The sequence below is a fragment of the Eublepharis macularius genome, chromosome 18, assembly GCF_028583425.1.
Source record: "Eublepharis macularius isolate TG4126 chromosome 18, MPM_Emac_v1.0, whole genome shotgun sequence".
NCBI classification, from domain to species: Eukaryota; Metazoa; Chordata; class Lepidosauria; order Squamata; family Eublepharidae; genus Eublepharis; species Eublepharis macularius.
This window is the reverse complement of record NC_072807.1, coordinates 8,962,201-8,979,479: the sequence shown is the minus strand read 5'-3', so window position 1 is coordinate 8,979,479 and position 17,279 is coordinate 8,962,201. Positions and strand designations below refer to the sequence as shown.

The 17,279-nt window shown below is 45.5% G+C and overlaps 1 protein-coding gene across 9 annotated transcripts in view; it reads right to left on the bottom strand.

Annotated features, from left to right (window-relative positions):
- SUPT20H (SPT20 homolog, SAGA complex component) overlaps positions 1–17,279 on the bottom strand; it is a 34,608-nt gene that overhangs the window by 4,608 nt on the left and 12,721 nt on the right. For 4 of the 9 annotated variants that reach the window (XM_055003038.1, XM_055003041.1, XM_055003039.1 and 1 more), the window contains exons 12-22: positions 17,160–17,216; positions 16,218–16,289; positions 14,827–14,984; positions 13,937–13,969; positions 9,460–9,577; positions 7,871–7,979; positions 6,112–6,282; positions 4,172–4,241; positions 2,935–3,089; positions 1,198–1,269; positions 288–346 (exon numbers count right to left, since the gene is read on the bottom strand). In XM_055003038.1, the coding sequence (XP_054859013.1) occupies positions 288–346; positions 1,198–1,269; positions 2,935–3,089; positions 4,172–4,241; positions 6,112–6,282; positions 7,871–7,979; positions 9,460–9,577; positions 13,937–13,969; positions 14,827–14,984; positions 16,218–16,289; positions 17,160–17,216 (1,074 nt within the window). The remainder of the gene's footprint in view (positions 1–287; positions 347–1,197; positions 1,270–2,934; positions 3,090–4,171; positions 4,242–6,111; positions 6,283–7,870; positions 7,980–9,459; positions 9,578–13,936; positions 13,970–14,826; positions 14,985–16,217; positions 16,290–17,159; positions 17,217–17,279) is intronic. The other 5 variants (XM_055003044.1, XM_055003045.1, XM_055003046.1 and 2 more) reach the window with 3 other exon arrangements.

Sequence of the window (17,279 nt, the reverse complement as noted above, 5' to 3'; positions counted from 1 at the left end):
CTTGTTTTTGATTCATAATTGCCTTTAAAAAGCACATTTGTTGCCTGGGGGAAAAGCCGTCTCTAATAATGCAAAGCACAGCCTTTCCTCCCCTCTGACCAACTCAATTTTCCAGATGTGAAGAGAGACTTCCCTGGATGCTTAACGCCCAGCAAATGATCTGCTGTCATTCATGGCATGTCATCAGCTTCCATTCAGACACATTAAAGTTAAATGAAATGATGCTTGGAGTTCTCTGGATTCATACTCACTCATCTAGGGAGAGACATAATCAAAAAAATAATTACCTGTAGGAGATTCAACGGGCGAAGGCCTGAAGGACTCTTTAAACCAAAAGGACCACCTGCTGAGATTAATTTAGAAAAGACAACATTGGAGGGTTTTTTGTAGTTTTATCTACGTAGAGGGAAAACAGCACTGCTAACGAATAGCACCTTCTAGACCAAGCTTGGCAGTCTGAACGGTGGTGATACAGAATAGATCCCCCATCCCTGCTCCAGCTCCCCTGAAAGCCTCAAGCTCCTTCTGTGGGGATCCGAGTGAGAGTGCACTGCAGGGAGACTCTGCATGGAGGAATGTTGGCTGAAGTTCTGCCCTCTCACCTTGCTCAAGCTCCTCCACGAACAGAGCAAGTGCTTGCAACTACAGTGGGGGGCAGAAAACTTCTGCTGCTGACCCCTCCTCGCTACTCCCCATGCCACATCCCACTCTGTTTCCAACCTTTGACAGCAGCCTGGGGAAGGCACAGGGGGATGGGTGAAAGATCTGGCTGCGTGGATTATAGGATTCGACCCAAACTGGTCTCATTGCCTCGCTTAGCTGGGGCAGGAGAAAATGTTCTGTGTGGTGGTGGTGGAGAGTGCCCTCAAGTCACAGCTGACATATGGTGACACCTGGTGGGGTTTTCACGGCAAGAGGCCAACATAGGTGGTTTGTCATTGCCTGCCTCTGCAAACCTGATCTTCACTGGAGGTCTCCCATCCAATCACTAACCCTGCTTAGCGTCCGAGATCTGACAAGATCAGGCTCACGTGGGCGATCCAGGGTGGGACAAAATGAAAAGCTGCCCTCAAGTCACAGCTGACATATGGCCACCCCTGCTAGGGTTTTCATGGCAAGAGACTAACAAAGGGGATTTGCCGTTGCCTGCCTCTGCGACCCCGATCTTCGTTGGAGGCCTCCCATCCAGTTACTAACCAAGGCCGACCCTGCTTCGCTTCAGAGATCTGACAAGATTGGCATCACTTGGGCTATCCAGGTCAGGGCACTCTGTGTGATACAAGACAGAAATGTGTGGTGTATGATTAATGTGATGTGTGGTTTACTTAATGTTAATCCATTTGGGCTTCTTAGGAAACATCTGGGCAGAACTCCTGTAACACCTCCAGCTTTACAGATTTGTCAGAAATCCAGAAAAAGTCTGAAAGCGTTTGGGGGGAATTAGTGGCAGGAGGATGTTTCTTAACAAAAGCACAGTAAATTCAAACATCAAAGCTACAAATTTGTATCTTATGGCTTGGCTGCTGCTCAAGGCATCAATAAGGCGCTCAAAGTAGCAAAATCTCAGGATGTAGAAATGCTGATTTAGTTGCTTCATGACTTTAATGTTCCATGAAATATTAAAGAAAATTTTGTATAGGACAAGATGATTCACCTGAGCTTTGCTCTCTGAAGAGGATACACAGCAATGACTGAAATTACCCTCCTGCTCACCTACAGAGCATATTCACAAGGATTATAGGACTTTTGTGTGCACTCACTTGCTTCCATGTTACCTTTCGTCATGCATTATGATCACTACACCTGTGCATACGTTTATGTTGCAGAAATGCATAATGAATTCAAAACTGGAAACTATCCTTGAGAGGCCAAACAAACAAGAGAGTTCATCAGAATGACCCCAGCCAGGTTTAAGCTTTGAAAACATGGAACAGAAATCAGGCAACGAAGAACGGACATCTGTGCTCATGACTATGGATGCTGTGCCAAAGAAATAGTATTTTACAGGGCACGGGACTTCAACGCAAGAGTAAAAATAGCAGCGCCAGGTGTACTTCAAGCTGTTAACTATGGGAAAACAGTTTGTGTCTCTTCAACCTTGTGTTTTATATACACTTTGTTTAATTATGTTAATGATACATCTTACTATAAACACTGATAGGGATTCAGGTATCTTTACTTGAGCCCTTTCAAAATTCCATGTGGAATAAATTCAGAGAAATAAACTGCCCTTGAAAGACAAAGCAAGCAATTGATGGCTGTTTTGCTGTCCTACAAACAAAGTGATCTCTGTGTGAGAAGTTTGTCCCAATTTGTAACCATGCAATATTAATTGGCGGGATACAGTAACTGCAACGTAATTTATCAAATCTGGGGCGTTTCCCGCCCCCCCCCCATTAAGATACCTGGTTGCAACTAATTCCTTCCCACCCACCACCAATCTGACCAGTCTATTAACATAGAAGAAAATAGCTCTTCAGTTGTAGGTCTCAGCCAAGGACAAGCTGAGATCCTTTCCTGCCCCACCAGGAAGCCCAGTAGAGAGGCAAAGGTAATACCGGTAGATACTGTAAAGTGCATTTTCCTCCTGTAGGTGAGAGCCTTGTCTCCCGACACAGGTGAAGATTACAAATGGACTGGGGGAAGAAGGCAAGCGATATACAAAAGCCACATGTGAGTATGGCAGTGAGTGTACTTCTCTTGACCTAATACCGGACCTGTGATCGCGTGCTCTCCACAATACCGTCAGCTGAACCCAGGGGAACCAATCAGACAATGTCAATACAAAGGCCAATCTGGTGCAGCCCCTACCGACTACCACAGAGCACGGCTGACCAAGGAGACGATCCATTCTCTTGCTTGCTGACTTCTGCAATGGTCTCACCATCCTCTCCCTGCCCTCCCCCTGCATCCACGGCCAGCTTGCGTACTGACCTGGCTGAGGGCCGGGCTGCATGGCAGTAGGCAGGGCACTGGGCAACAGGCCTCCGGGTGGAAGAATGCCGCTCAGGTTCATGCCTGCAGGACTTATGGCACCAGCCCTGCAACCCAGCATGGGGTTCGAGCCACTCATCAGTGTCTGCGCTCCACTGTGCAAAAGGAAGGAGCAAACGTTATATTAGCAAGGTGCACAGCATGACAGAGCAGTTTGCTGTCCAGCTCTTTGCAGAGCAAAGCAGCTCAGGCATTAACCCTATCTTATTAAGCAGCTCACAGACTGTTCCTTAGGCCTTACCGTTCAGCTAAAAACATATGAGCACGTGCTTCGAATGCAGGGCTAAATTAGAGAGAGCAGCAAGCGAATAGATGACATCATAGATTTCAAGGTTTTAGTTTTAACTTTTAAGGTCCTTAGTGGACAGGAGCAGACATACCTGCGGGACTGGCTCTTGCCCTGTATTTCCAGGAGCCTGCTTTGATCAGCAGACAAACAACTACTGGCGATCTCTGGCCCCAAGGAGGTTCGCCTTGTCTCAACCAGGCCCAGGGCTTTTTTGGTCCTGGCACCTACCCGGTGGAACTGTTTGTGGATGCCAAATCTCAACAAGATCTCCTATCATTTTGCCAGGACTGCAAGATGGAGATGTTCCGCCAGACTTACGGGCATTGAGGCGGATGAGCCACCCAACTGGCCCCTCTCAGTGGGGAGGGGTCACATGCCAACTCTACACTGGCTGAGTTTTAACCATCCTGCCCTGTGGGCCCAAGGTGCTACGTAGGGTGCAAATATGAGCTGCCTCGTTTACGTTTGAATGCTGTATTGCATGGTTGCTACCAATGTTTTAAGTTGTTTTAAATTTATGATGTAAATCTGCGGAATATAAATTAAATAAATAAATATAGCTGCCTTTTAAACGGTCTTCTGAACAGCTCCCTCACACAGGAAAGACCCAACTCTATGGGTCTTCCCAAAGAATCATAACCTATGGCTGGTTTTCCAATTACGTAGCACAAGGTCAGTGGCTCCCATGCAGTTAGGGGAACGCCCAAAGAATGCCTGAGAGAGGACACGGACAGCCGAACGTGGAAGAGCCCAGAGGCACATCCCCCAGGGATCCAACCCCTCAACGGGGCGCCTCTCCTTAAAGCACTATCCCCGGAGGGTACAGCTGCTGCAAAGCAAACAGAGCAAAGAGGCAAACGAGGAAGTGCCACACAGAAACCAACTTACCACATGGAGCCCATTACATTGACGAAGTTAAGTCCTGCAGAGTTTGTCATGACCTGGTTGGAGGAGGTTCCTGTAGTAATGGACGTTACCATGGTGGAAAGAGGAATGGTCATTACAGGCAAGGCCTGGCTCAGAGGCATTTGCTGCTGAGCAAATGGGGTGAGTAAAGTGGGCGAAAGGGCGAAGCCTGAATCGTGGGGAGTTGGGGTGGTAGAATGGGGAGTCAGAGTGGAGCTCTGAGCGTCAGGAGGGTGTGGGGCCGATGAGGGGGTGTTGGTTGGAGGAGGAGTAGATGGCTTAGGAGTTCCAGACCCTGCTCATTGAGAAAAATAAAAAGTGCTAGTTTGTTAAAGAAGCCAATCCTTTCATCAAATAAAGTTACTGGAATCCTGCTTAGTTCTGACAGCTTGCTCCAAATTGAAAACAAAACAAAACAGTGAATGGCAGGTGTTAATAGCTGCTACTTCTGACAACTGAAAGGATGCAGAAAATGGCACACAGAACACTCTACAAATCGTAACACGGCAACAAAATCCAGCCTTCGTTTATTCTGCTGGGTCATTCTAACCCTAACACATGGCAGCCATGCGTCTCCGCTCAACATAATTAAATGTCCACTGGTGGTTTCTTTAACGAAACAATTTTGCTTCCAAAAACATTTTCGTTCAACATTAATATACCATCTGCACAACAGCATAATATTAAAACAGAAAGGAAAACAGATTGAACAACAGCACAAACTATGACCAAATTGAGAAAACAGTACAAATAGTTATCTACAGCTGGTTTTCTTGACTTTGACCTAATCCTGATGGAAAGAGAAATGCTTGTGGCAGTAGATAAAGGGCGCGTTTTCTCTATTTAAATATTTTTTAAAATGTGTAAATTTCCTGTGAAGAAAACCCAAAACGTCTTGAGATGGTTTTGGTTTAAGTTTTGGGACTTTGTTTTTTAGCTTTCATGTCCTGCAGAAAGAAAGGAAAGAAATGTGAATGTCCAGAAGCCACGAACTTATTTTATAGCAGGAGCCCATTTGTGACAGATTTACACAACGCAATGTTAAAAATTAACCTTCCCCTTGGTTGGTCAGTCTGTCAAAAAAAGATCAAAGCTTCCTTACAGATTTTCTTTATGCAAAACAGGAAGGCAGAAAAAAGAGCCATGGGCAAAATTTTAAGGTCTGCCACACACAAACCCAAGAAGACTACATCGTACAACTGACTGAGGGCCTAGATGGCAGCGCTCTACCCTCACGCTTCCTCTCCCCTTTATACATCTGCCCAGTTAAGACATAAATACTTTAAGAGTTGGTTGAAATCCACAGCTGTCATTTCTGTGATTCTGCCCCCAAATTCATCTTGGTGGCCTCTTTACTCAGAAAACATTTAACAAATGTCATTTGTTACAGTGAACTTATTCTGATATTTTTGTCATCCGCAATGATTTGTAAAACAGTGTAGGAATGCTTTAAAAAATCTGTTTATCGTTTATTGTTATTGCCACATTGGGACTGATCATGTTATATACATACACAGAGATACAACTGCACCATATTTGACGACATTTAAAAAGTTTTAGCTGTTGAAAGCACGTAAACGATAGTTGGTCTTAATGAGCTCACGCTGACACACTGGTGGAAAGAGCTCTGCTTTGGAAGTATTATTCTATATCAAAGAAAGAGAGAGACCAACGCGGATTGCATAAAATGAATTAAAACGTATACACAAAAGGTGCGTACACGTATGTTTATACAGAAAAACAAATACAATCACAGTCAACAAAGTACATACAGTCAACAGAGGCCTGCCTTAAGTGCTGCACAGATTTAGATACAGTTTAGCATATGCTGGATGGACATTTAGGTTCTCCAATCAGCCGGTAAGGAAGTTTATCATGAGAAGCCTATGAAGACTTAATGGAGAATTTAGGGCGGGACTCACTTTGTGATGAGCTTGCGGGGGACAGGGCGGCTGGTGGGAGCAGGCTCAGCTGGTTCAGGTCCTGAGACTGCTTCCGAGAGACGCTAGGAGTCTTCAGAGGAGGGAGAGGAGGAGGAGGAGGAGTTGGAGATTTGAGGTGGCCACTCGACTGCTGTGGACTAAAAATGTTACCTGAAAAGCACAAGTAATCCATGTTATACTCCATGCGCTCACATCAGAAACAGTTTCCCCCTCTAAACCGGTTCTCCTATGAGTAGTTGTTCAGCATGAGCACAACACAAGCTGTGAGCTTCGTCACTGCCACCTACAACATCAGGCAACCAAATTTTGCCTGGATTTGTCTACCACTTCAACAACGGGGCTGGCTCCTCTGAGTAATTGCTATGCCATAGAAAGAAAAATCTCGAAGGTCTACAGAAATAGTTATATGTAAATTTTGTAAACTTGAGATGTTGTATGTAATGTCTCTTGTCCTGTGGTTCTATTGTGCAGATGTTAACGTCCTTCCGGAGCTTATTCACAAGACAGCGTTGTCTAGTGGTTACAGCCAAAAGCCAGAAATTGGGCTGAAGAGCCTGACCGGTTCTGCCAGCCTGATATCCCATTTCGGCAAATGCTTTTTCAAAGGCTCATGAATATATTATATAAATTGCTCCAGCAATTTAGGTTCCCACCTCCAAGTGATTGCGAAGCCGACGGCCCATTGCTCCAGAAGGACGTTAACATCTGCACAACAGAACCAGCGGACAAGAGACATTACATACAACATCTCAAGAGTATACAACAACTTCTGATTGGAGAAACTAAACTGGTTGGACTTTTTGATCAGAGTTGCATGTATCTTTATTGATTTATTGGATATTTATTGAATGGTATATTTATTATGAATTATTTATCAGCACTTTAGCACTTTGTATTATGCGCTGAACTTTACAAAAATTACAAAAACACTTTATAAAAACTTACAAAATTTACATATAACTATTTCTGTAGACCTTTGAGGTTTTTCTTTCTAGTCAGACGCGCCCCCACAACCCCTGCTTTTTGTGCTTGGCTGATCAACCTATGGCCTCATTTTCCACTGGGAGAGGCACCTGCCACTCTTCTGTGAGGGATGCATGCATGGCCTCTATGTGGTCAGGATCTTCGATCGTTTCAGTGGGCCTGCAAGAGTGAGATGTTCCGCCAGGCATATGGTTGAGGCCGGTCCAGCAGTCATCCGGAAAGCCTCCCAGTCGGCCTCTTGTTGCGGGGGGGGGGGGGGATCTGATCACCTAGCTCCGCCCCCGTATGAGCTGCAACTCAAACTGACTGGCTTGTTTCCCTCCCTCCCTGTGTATTACAAGCAGGGGTGTGTTATAAGGTCGCTGTCTGGGGATGGTGTTTTATGGAAATGCTATGATTTTATTGTAAATTTTAAATGTAGACTATATGCTTCATTGCTATAACCTGCCCTGAGCCTGTTTGTGGGGAGGGCAGAATAGAAGCCCAATAAAAAAAATAAAACGTTGTACAAAGATGACACAGTGATGGTCTTGCTGGGCTTCAGCATGCATCCCCAGGAGAGCCGTGCTGCCCAGGCCACAGGCACGAGCCCTCCCCTGCTGCAGAGAACTGCACAGAACGGGCGACTGAGACAGGCTGCTCACGGACGTTCACGCGGTAAAAAATATCCTTATCTGCAAAGCCATACTTAAGAATCTCTCCCTCCTATTCTTTGTAATCAAAAGGATCAAGGAAAGCTTAAAATGGTGTCTACCTGAGGAGCTGCTTCCTGTACTTGAAGGAAGCTTGATGGGAGGCGGCCGGTGCTTCACGCCTTTGCCCAGCACGGAAGACTGGATATAAGCTGATATACATTCTGGCTGCTGAAACCAACAAACAAGAACAAAAAACCCATCAATTATTTTTAGACAAAGTACACACCACCTCTTCAGAGATCTGCTCAAGGTAGCTCACAAAATAAAGCCTAAAGAAGATTAACAAGCCATTAAAAACCCAGATCATAACACAGCATAATGTACTAAATAAAGGTAAATGAATAAAAGTCAGCATTGACGAGGGACGGGGTTTTATTCAGCCTTCCACAGGAAAGCACTTTGGAGGGGAGGGGGAGGGGCTCCTAGAACTGATGCTCCTCCTCCTCTCCGATCCCCCTTTATTTCCATCCAAATCCCATTTATTCTCCTTCCTAAGCAAGAGACTTGTGACAAGGTTCCTCATGATGTCCTGATGGGTCAACTAGTGGACTGTGGACTAGGGTGGTTAGGTGGATAACGGCACCCAAAGAGTAGCTGTCAATGGCATCACTTCTGGCTGGAGGGAGCGCCACAGGGCTCGGTTCTCAGCCCACTACTTTTCAGTATTTTTATAAATGATCTGGATGAGGGTGTGAAGGGATTACTCATTAAATTTGCAGATGACACCAAATTGGGAGTAATAGCAAACACCCTTGAAGATAGAGATAGAATTCAATGAGATCTGATCACACTAGAAAAGAGGGCAGATTTGAATAAGATACGATTTAACATGGATAAGTGCCATGTAATAAAAATGCAAAGCAAGCATACTGCATAAGGGATACACGTCTGGGTAGCACTGTGTGTGAACAAGATCGTGGGATACAGGTAGATGGGAAACTAAATAGGAGCCGTCAGTGTGATACAACAGCCAAAAAGACAAAGGCAATCCTGGGGTGTACATTGTATCAATGCAATCCTACGGGCTTAAAAAAATGTTGTGGATATTTGCCAAGATCCTGCAGTTTAAGAGCGGAGGTTTTCCAATCACTGCCTAGACTGGGGTCCCCAACACAGCACCCACTGACACCTTTCCCTGGACAGTTCAAGAAAAGCCTCAGACGTACATTGCTACAGTCCTTAAACTGTGAAAGTGCTGAACCATGAGACCACAGTACTTAAAAGTTCTTCCCCCTCTCCAGTGTCCACAACCCCTGTGAAGCAAACAGGAGGGACGCTGGAAAGGAGAAGAGAACTATTTCCTTCGTAATCCTCGGGTGCTGCTCTGTCATAATTTTCAAACACTGACAGAAGATCCTCAAACTGAATCTCCAGGAGTGAAGAGGGACAGAACTTGTAAAGGAGACTAAGTTGTGGTGATCTGCTCGGCCTTCACGTGGAGTGGACAAAAATCAAGCAGTCCTGATGAAAAAGCAAGCGTGCCTGTTAAACACAGACAGTAAGTGGAATCTCCTGTCGTTAATTTCCAAGTGGAATCTCACATAGTTAATGGAAATTGACTACACGAGATTCCACTTAGTGTCTATGATATAAAGATGCCACATTGTCTAGCCATAAAGGCGTCTTCTCACACTGCATAATGACTTACTTCAATTTCCTTTCCGGGAGAAAGCTGGCTTAGATGGACTGATCCGCCAGAATTGCGAAACATCTTCACTGGGCATTTAGCTTCACTCCGAACTAGGTCCTGGTACTGACTGACAACCCTGCAACATGACATTAAAATGCATCCCATTCACCAGATCAGAGCATGAATCACATCCCCAGTCTAACCTACCTCACAGGGTTGTTGTAAGTGGAGAGGGGTATGATATAAAGCTGCTTTGCATCCCCACTGGGAGAAAGCAAGACATGGTTGCACTTACCTACCACTGCTGTCTAGCAAGCTTCTTCTGTGCAGACCCACACGGGGCTGCGCACATGCAGGCCAGGCACGGTGAAAAGGTGTCCAGCTTTTGAGGCCTGAAAAGGGGTGTCTCCTCCTCTCAGTGCATGTGCAGTTTGCCCCTCCCTAGAGAGGAGGTGTCCATCCGTTCCCTCAGTTCTCCATAGCCACCAGCATCTACTATAACTAATTGGCAGAACTCTCGGCGGGGCAAGAGGGAGGAAATGCGAGCCTGCACAGAAGAGACTCGATGAACAACAGTTACAGGTAAGTGTAACCAGGGCTCATTTCGAGGGGGAACGTGCAGGAACGCAGGTCCGGCAGTTCCCCAAAGAGGTCACATGTCAGGTGGCCCTGCTCACCAGACTCTCGGCCATTTTGGGCCCGTTTCGTCCTGGATTGGGGCCAAAATGGCCTGGATTGGGCCTCTGATGGGCAGTGGATCACTCTCCTGCTCAGCAGCAACCCGATCCTGACCATTATGGGCCCCTTTTCAGCCATTTTCAGCCCCTTTTTGCCATTTTGGGCCCAATTTCAGCCCTGAATGGCCAGGATTGGGTCCAAAACAGCCAGGAAAAGTGATGCCAGGGAGTGTGGCATATGCAAATCAGTTATGCTAATGAAACATTTCCAGTGATGGCAAGGGGCGTGGCATATGTGAATGAGCTCCTCCCACTCTTTTTCTCCAAAATGACCCCTGAGTGTAACCCTGTTTTCATCATCACCTCTTCTGGTGCAGTCCCACCTAAGAACAACAAGCAAACGGGAAGCCCTCGATCTCGGCTCTTTTCTCATGTGTCAGGACAATGGAATGGAGCCAGGCACGACGCCTCATCAGGACAGCATCCATCTGGCCGAACAATCTGCTGTGAGCTGCTTGGCAAGACAAAAGGCCTCATCTTGAAGGACCCTGGCGAAGGTCCGAGAGTCTCCTGCTAAGCGCTTATGTTTAGTGGAAAGAAGAGGCTTATGAACCCATGATTGCCTGATAGTTGGCAATCCAAAAGTTGAGAGATGCTGACAAGCAGACATTTCTTTTCAAGGAATCGAGTTTTCGGTTTGGCGTACTTGTTGGCAGGTGCTGATTGGGACCCATGGGGGTATCTGGCCTGCATTTCCTTGGCCCCCAGGGAAGATGGGGGAAGGTACGTAAACAGAAAGCATCAGTCTTTCTGCTTCAACTTGTAGAGGTATGGCAGAACTCAACTATATCACATTATCAGGCATGATCGCATAAGGATCTTCTTCTTGGCAGCGAAAACTACAATAGCTTTAAAGTGGAAATCACAGAAACCTCCTACACTAGCAAATTGGTACTCTAAGTTATGGGACCACTACATTATAGAGAAAATCAGATGGCCTCCTTCAAGCTGAAATACACCACAGAAGAATGGATTCCACAGAAAAACGGCTTCCCTTCATTGAACATATAGCCAAGAACAACATACAACCAAAAATCCAGGGTACCAAACCATGATGTTATGAAAATTTCAAATCTATGAACACACATGACTATACATCCTTAGTCGGACCTTGCACAACAAAAAATGACATGCGCCGACAATTTATTCAGTCGTTTGGTTCATCATGATACATCTTATCCTTCCGAACAATCGACAACAAAATAAAGCTTTCAATCTTGTGTAACATTGAAAGAATCCACGCAGATGACCTGAGTTATTGACTCAACAGACATAACATAGGAATATCAATATTGTACCTTTCAGCAGCTGGTTTTATTGTTATCTTTAATGTTATTGTTGTTTATCTTTAATGCTATCGTTGTTTATAAGAAGTTAAAATCAATTTTAATAAATGTTTTAAAATTTAAAAAACTAAAAAAAACGTGTAGAGGTGCTTGATCTTTTTAGATGTAGCAGGGAAGGAAGTGGGCTTCTCCCACACTCCTTTCGCAATGTTGAGCAAGTCCTCCACATCCGGGAAGGCCACTGTAGCTGGTATGTCCAAATACAAAACCTGCAGAACTTTACTGTTAGGTTTAGGCAGGGATGCAGAGTGGTCTAACTGCAAGGCTCTGGCCATTCGTTCTTCAAAAAGGCAGTAATCATTCTTGGGAGAGGAGGATGTAGGTTCTCCTACTGACTCCTCTGGTGAGAGATCGGAGGCCAAGTCAGTGAGATCTGAACGGGAGGCGAGTTCTTTGTGTTCTGATTAGGAGCAGACAGCTAAGGCTGGCTAGATCCAAAGGGCTGGAGCCGATGTCGGAACCATCATCAGAACTGGATGTATAGTTGGGGCTGGTGGCGGTGCTGGAAAGGCAGCAGTCACAGACTGAAGCCATCCCACAGAATCTTACCACAAGATCATTTGGCTGGAGGATGGGGCCATGCGGGGACACCAGTGAGCTGGAGCAGTCAGAACCAGTTGAGAGGGCCAAACTGTTGGTGCAGATGTCGGCTGTTGAGGCTGAATATCCCGGACATTGGAAGTTCCCAGAACAGAGGATGGGTGCTGTATTTGGCTCCAGGATGATATCCTCTGTCTAGAAGAAAACCTCACCCTTATGTAGTGAGAGTGTTTGAGACAGAGAAGGGGGGCTTTACAACCTCCTCCAGATGGGTCGGCTCCAAGGTGGAATGATGCCGCTTCTCATGGCGAGTTGAGAATGATGTGGAGGCTGGTCAGTGTCTGGTCCTGTACTTAGATTTTTTAGCAGGCTATTCCAAGAACAAGCTTTCCGAATCGGGCCCGATTCACATTTCCCCCCGAATTGGATACCTGAAGCGCACACCCCTAGAACAAGCAGTTGGGGCCCAATGGAACTGGAGATCAGATCCAAGACCAACCCGACATTGGGGTTGTCAGAACGAGTAATCGCCCTTTAGTACAGTTTGGCATCATAGACAGAATCAAAAGGAAGGCTGCCTCAGATCTTGGTTGGGGCTCCTACACGATGGATGAGGTTCCAACAGAAACCAAACCAAACCTTCTCCTGAAGGGCCGTCTTTAACCTGAACACTCTGTCACTTCTGGCCTTGGGTGTGAAGTGCTGACAATGCTTACACTCAGCCACACTACGGGACTCACCCAGACAGACTAGGCACAATTTGTGCTCATTGGTGTGAGGCATTTTAGTCTCACACTGAGCACACCTTTGGAAGAGTGATTTTTGAGACAGTCTTCTGAGGAGATGAACAGAAATCCTGTACTTAGATTTCACTCTTGAAGGTGAATCAGGGCTCCAGGCAGAAGGAACCTCTCCCGATGGTGGCAAGAAGAGAACTGAGGGAATGGATGTGTGGTATTTGGTGGGAAATCAACTGACTCTACAGCAGAGAACCACAATAATGTTTGTATTCATATTATTTTAATATTGTATTTCATATGTACGCTGTAAACTGCCTCGAGGGTTAAACTGGATGGATGGAGAGAAACACACTGAGAGAAACACAGAGAGACAGATACCAGCATGGCAGCCAGAAAGTTAGAAGGGGGAACGATGGTTCCCTTGGTCATGGAAATAGGGGTGAACATGGAGAGTTGACGGTAAGATTCGGGAGAAAAGCATCTACCTCTGGGTACCTCTCAGAGCCAAAGGAAGCAGGGAGACACACAGGGCTAACCCCCAATTCTCTTACCAGGAGAGGCCTTGGCCAACTGGTTGGAGTGATTAAAATGGTCCCATCCAGGGGTGTGAGAGGCAGCACCTTACATCTCTACATTAGGCCAATGAAGTTTAAAATTTTCAAGTTTGAGAGACTCAACACTGCTTGAGGTGTAGTTGATCTAAACAAAACTATATTTTAAGGGATAAAATTCTGTGGCTGATTATCTTAGCCTGTATGCTGGTGAAACAAGAAGCAGCAATTGACTGAACAAGAATTACATAATTTGACTACATAATGCCTTAACCTGTTAGAGTAACAAGTCACATGGTCCCCAGAATGAAGTAACAAATGGATTTTAGCCAAATGCAAGGAAGCATTCCACCAAGCCAATAAAAAAATAGCTTAAATCCTGAGCAAATTCCAACCAGGCCAGCAGGACTCTTGTAAGACAGGGTAGTTAATGCAAAACATATTAGACACAATATTAACAAAGCTGGAGATAAACTTGGAAAGTACACGCAAGCAACGGTATGCACAGTTGTGCATCATACCATGTCCCTTCACCCCAAAGTCCAACTGTAAAAAACAAGGAATTCTCATGAAATGCTTACCTTTCTGCTTCTGACTTTGAGCCAATAAGAAAACTGCAAGAGAACACACAATATGGGCTTAAGATAGAGGGAACAGATAAACTTATGGGTTATGAGGCTGTTTAGAAGTGACTTCAGTAAACACTTAAATAAGATACATATGGTTAGCTGAAGTGGATATTGTTGCAATTCACCATAATTTACCATGACAACTACACAGAAGCTCAACACTGAGAAAAACAGTAGACTGCTAAATACCAGGTGTTGGGGTGGGGGTAAGGCTGCTGTCTTTGTGCTCTGTATGGAGGCTTCCCAGAGAAATCTGTCTGGCTGCTGCTGAGAACAGGACACCAGACTAGCCGGACCCTTAGCCTGAGACCACAGCGTTGCTCTTCTGGTCCTTCCAGCCATCTCCTCCCATTCTTTTTCAAACCAGACATTCCAGACTGAACTTGGCCAGCAGCTCCGCACCCCCCCCTGCTCTGCTCAGTGTTCATTTATCAAGCTCTTTCTGATGAATCCCTCTCTCTTTAAGCCTGATGTAGACTAGCTATATTAAAAAAGGGCCCTAACACACATAACAAAGGAACTTCACCAGCAGAGATATGGCAGAAAAGACACCGGCTTTGATTCGCTCCTCTTTTCCTGCTTCAAAGGAGGAATTTCTATCCATGGGAAAAGGTGGGGGCCATTTTCAGCTATTCCTCACCCCCAATGCATACCCTCCAGTCCCCCTCCCCCAGAAGTTCACTGATCCAGCCCCCAGGGAGCAACATTTGGGGAGGCACAGCAGAAGCAGGAAAAACAGGCATGTCCCTCTTCCTCTAGTGCAGCTCTGGTGCACACACGGGATGCACCTCATTATCATACCACAAGGAATCTCCCCACAGTTTAAGATAAATGCCACTTACTGCGACGGAGCTGCTGGGCCATCGTTATCTTCATCCCCTTTGATCATCTGTATTTTGCCATAGTATAAGGGATTTCCCAGCGACTGAAAAATGGTCAGCTTCGTTTTCTGAAGCTGACTGCCAACTTCAGATTCGAAGACATAATCGTCTTTTATCTCCTGTCAAAGACACAACAACGGGGTTCATACTAAATGCAGGGTTAATACTAAAGAGCTTTAGGTATGCACACAATTCTGAAGAATATCAGTATAATTTATTACTTATTTCTTACTGAGACACATTAGCACAAGGTCTGCTAATGGATCAGGGATTTTTTTTGGAGCAAATATTTCCCCCTAAGTTTAGCTTCATTCTCTGTTCCTTTGAGTTTTCTGCCAGACCTCTTGGTGTTGCTGGGAACATCCTTTCCTCTTAGTATCAGACTAGGATCTGGGAGATCCAGGTTTGAATCCCCACTCAGCCATAAAAGCCTGCTAGGTGACCTTCGACCAGTCATGCTCTCAGCCTGACCTACCTCACAGAGTTGTTGTGAGGATAAAATGGAGGAGAGGAGAAGGACGGAAGCCATGTTGGGTCCCCATTCAGAAGAAAGTCAAGTATACAAATAAATATGTACGTGTACAGGAATAAAGAGGAAGGTGGTGGGACCTGTTATTAAAATACACCTACTCCCTTCTTTGTGCCCCAAGAGCGAACACAAGCCTCTCCTCTGCTCAAGCGTGCACGCGGGCCTCTCTGTCCCTCCTCTCGGCCCACTCTCATTTAGCAGGGCCACCCAGGCCCTCCTCCTCGCTCTCCGGCTGGATTGCCAAACCTGAGCAACGTTGAAGCACGGTTTCTGCGTGCATCCAACACCCAGCAGAGTTCCGCAACCAGTGTCCCTGGCCTACACCCCTTTGCCCACGTTGCAGAGAGGGCGACTGAAGCAGCCGTGCAGGCTGCACTGCAGAATGCTTTCTGCGACAAAAAAGCAGCCCGGTTCACCTATCCTTCACAAATGGATTGTTTCAATTAAACAGAATGAGAGTGCTTATCCTCATGAATTTGTCACAGCAGTTCAATGGCGTATCTATGGTCACAGGCAGTCTATCCTTGGAAGTGGGAGTGTCACGAATCAGCAAAGGCATCATGTGTCAAGTTTCCATTGTGACAGTCAGTACAAGCACCTGCACGTCTCCATGCTATCGAGTCACATTTTTGAGTAATTCATGAGACGGAAAGGAAGATTTAAACTGTAACTGCCAATCCCCCACTCCCCACTTCTGCTCTTAACAATTGGCAACAATCCCTAGAATCTTCCCTTAATCACCTAAACACACTCAAGTACCGATAGTTCTGGAAGTTCTCATCTTAACTGTAGCAAAGGTTCACAAAGGGCTGCTGTTACTCACGTGTGCTGGCCAGACACTTGGCTGCGAGTCATCGGGCTTGATAGATTTTTCTACCTTAGCATATTTTTCCACCTTCAGAAACATCAGGGAACAGGAAATTGATAAAACAGAACGATGAATGGCATCAAGGACTGCTGTAACATTCTGAATCAGTAATTCAAACTACAGAGATAGACAGACAAGAGTAGTGATCCAACAATCTTTTTTAAAAAACCTTCATGCCGATGCAATCAAGCGATTTAACAACAAGAACAAAGAGTTAAGATGGCAGAGGTGTCTCCAGTTTGGGATCTTAGAATTATGCTGATTATCCTCACAAAGAGGGAGGGTATTTCCTAAGGAAGGCGCAGAACAACGGTGATTCAAGCTGGGAATCAAAGATGCTGAGCTGCAGGAGCTGGCTCAAACGCATCTTAGAATCATAGGGTTGCAAGGGACCTCCAGGGTCATCTAGTCCAACCCCCTGCACAATGCAGGAAATTCACCATTACCTCCCCACACGCACCCCGTGATCTTTGCTCCATGCCCATCTTCCTTGCTCTTTGTTTCTCCCTCTGAAGTAGTAGTAGAGGAGTGATTCTGCCCAGTTCCCTCTTGGCACTGTAGCGCTCCACATCACCTTTTTTGAGGCGCACAGGAGGCTGCAGGGAAAACATCTGCCTGGGCAAGCTCCTTTCAGTCGAGCAAGTTTGAATCCAACCCAGATTTTCAGTCCTGTTTTCAGTCATACCTTGACAGATTAGTTCTCCTTTAAATACTTACTGTAGCCAAATAGCTGTTCTTTAAAATACTATCATTTGTTTGAACAGACTGTACCAAATAACTCAATTCATTTTTATTTCTAATGCAGAGGCTCATTCTATTCTACTCTACCCTACTCTTACAATTATTTGATAAACAAACAAAACCCCCTGTAAACTTAAAAGGAAGCTATAAACTTACATCCACTTCAGATGGTACAGTCAAGTAGCAAGGATTCTGTTTCCACATATCTATACACTGAAAGCAAAAACAAAACAGCAAAGAAAGATATATGAACAACAGACAATTCATATATTTATG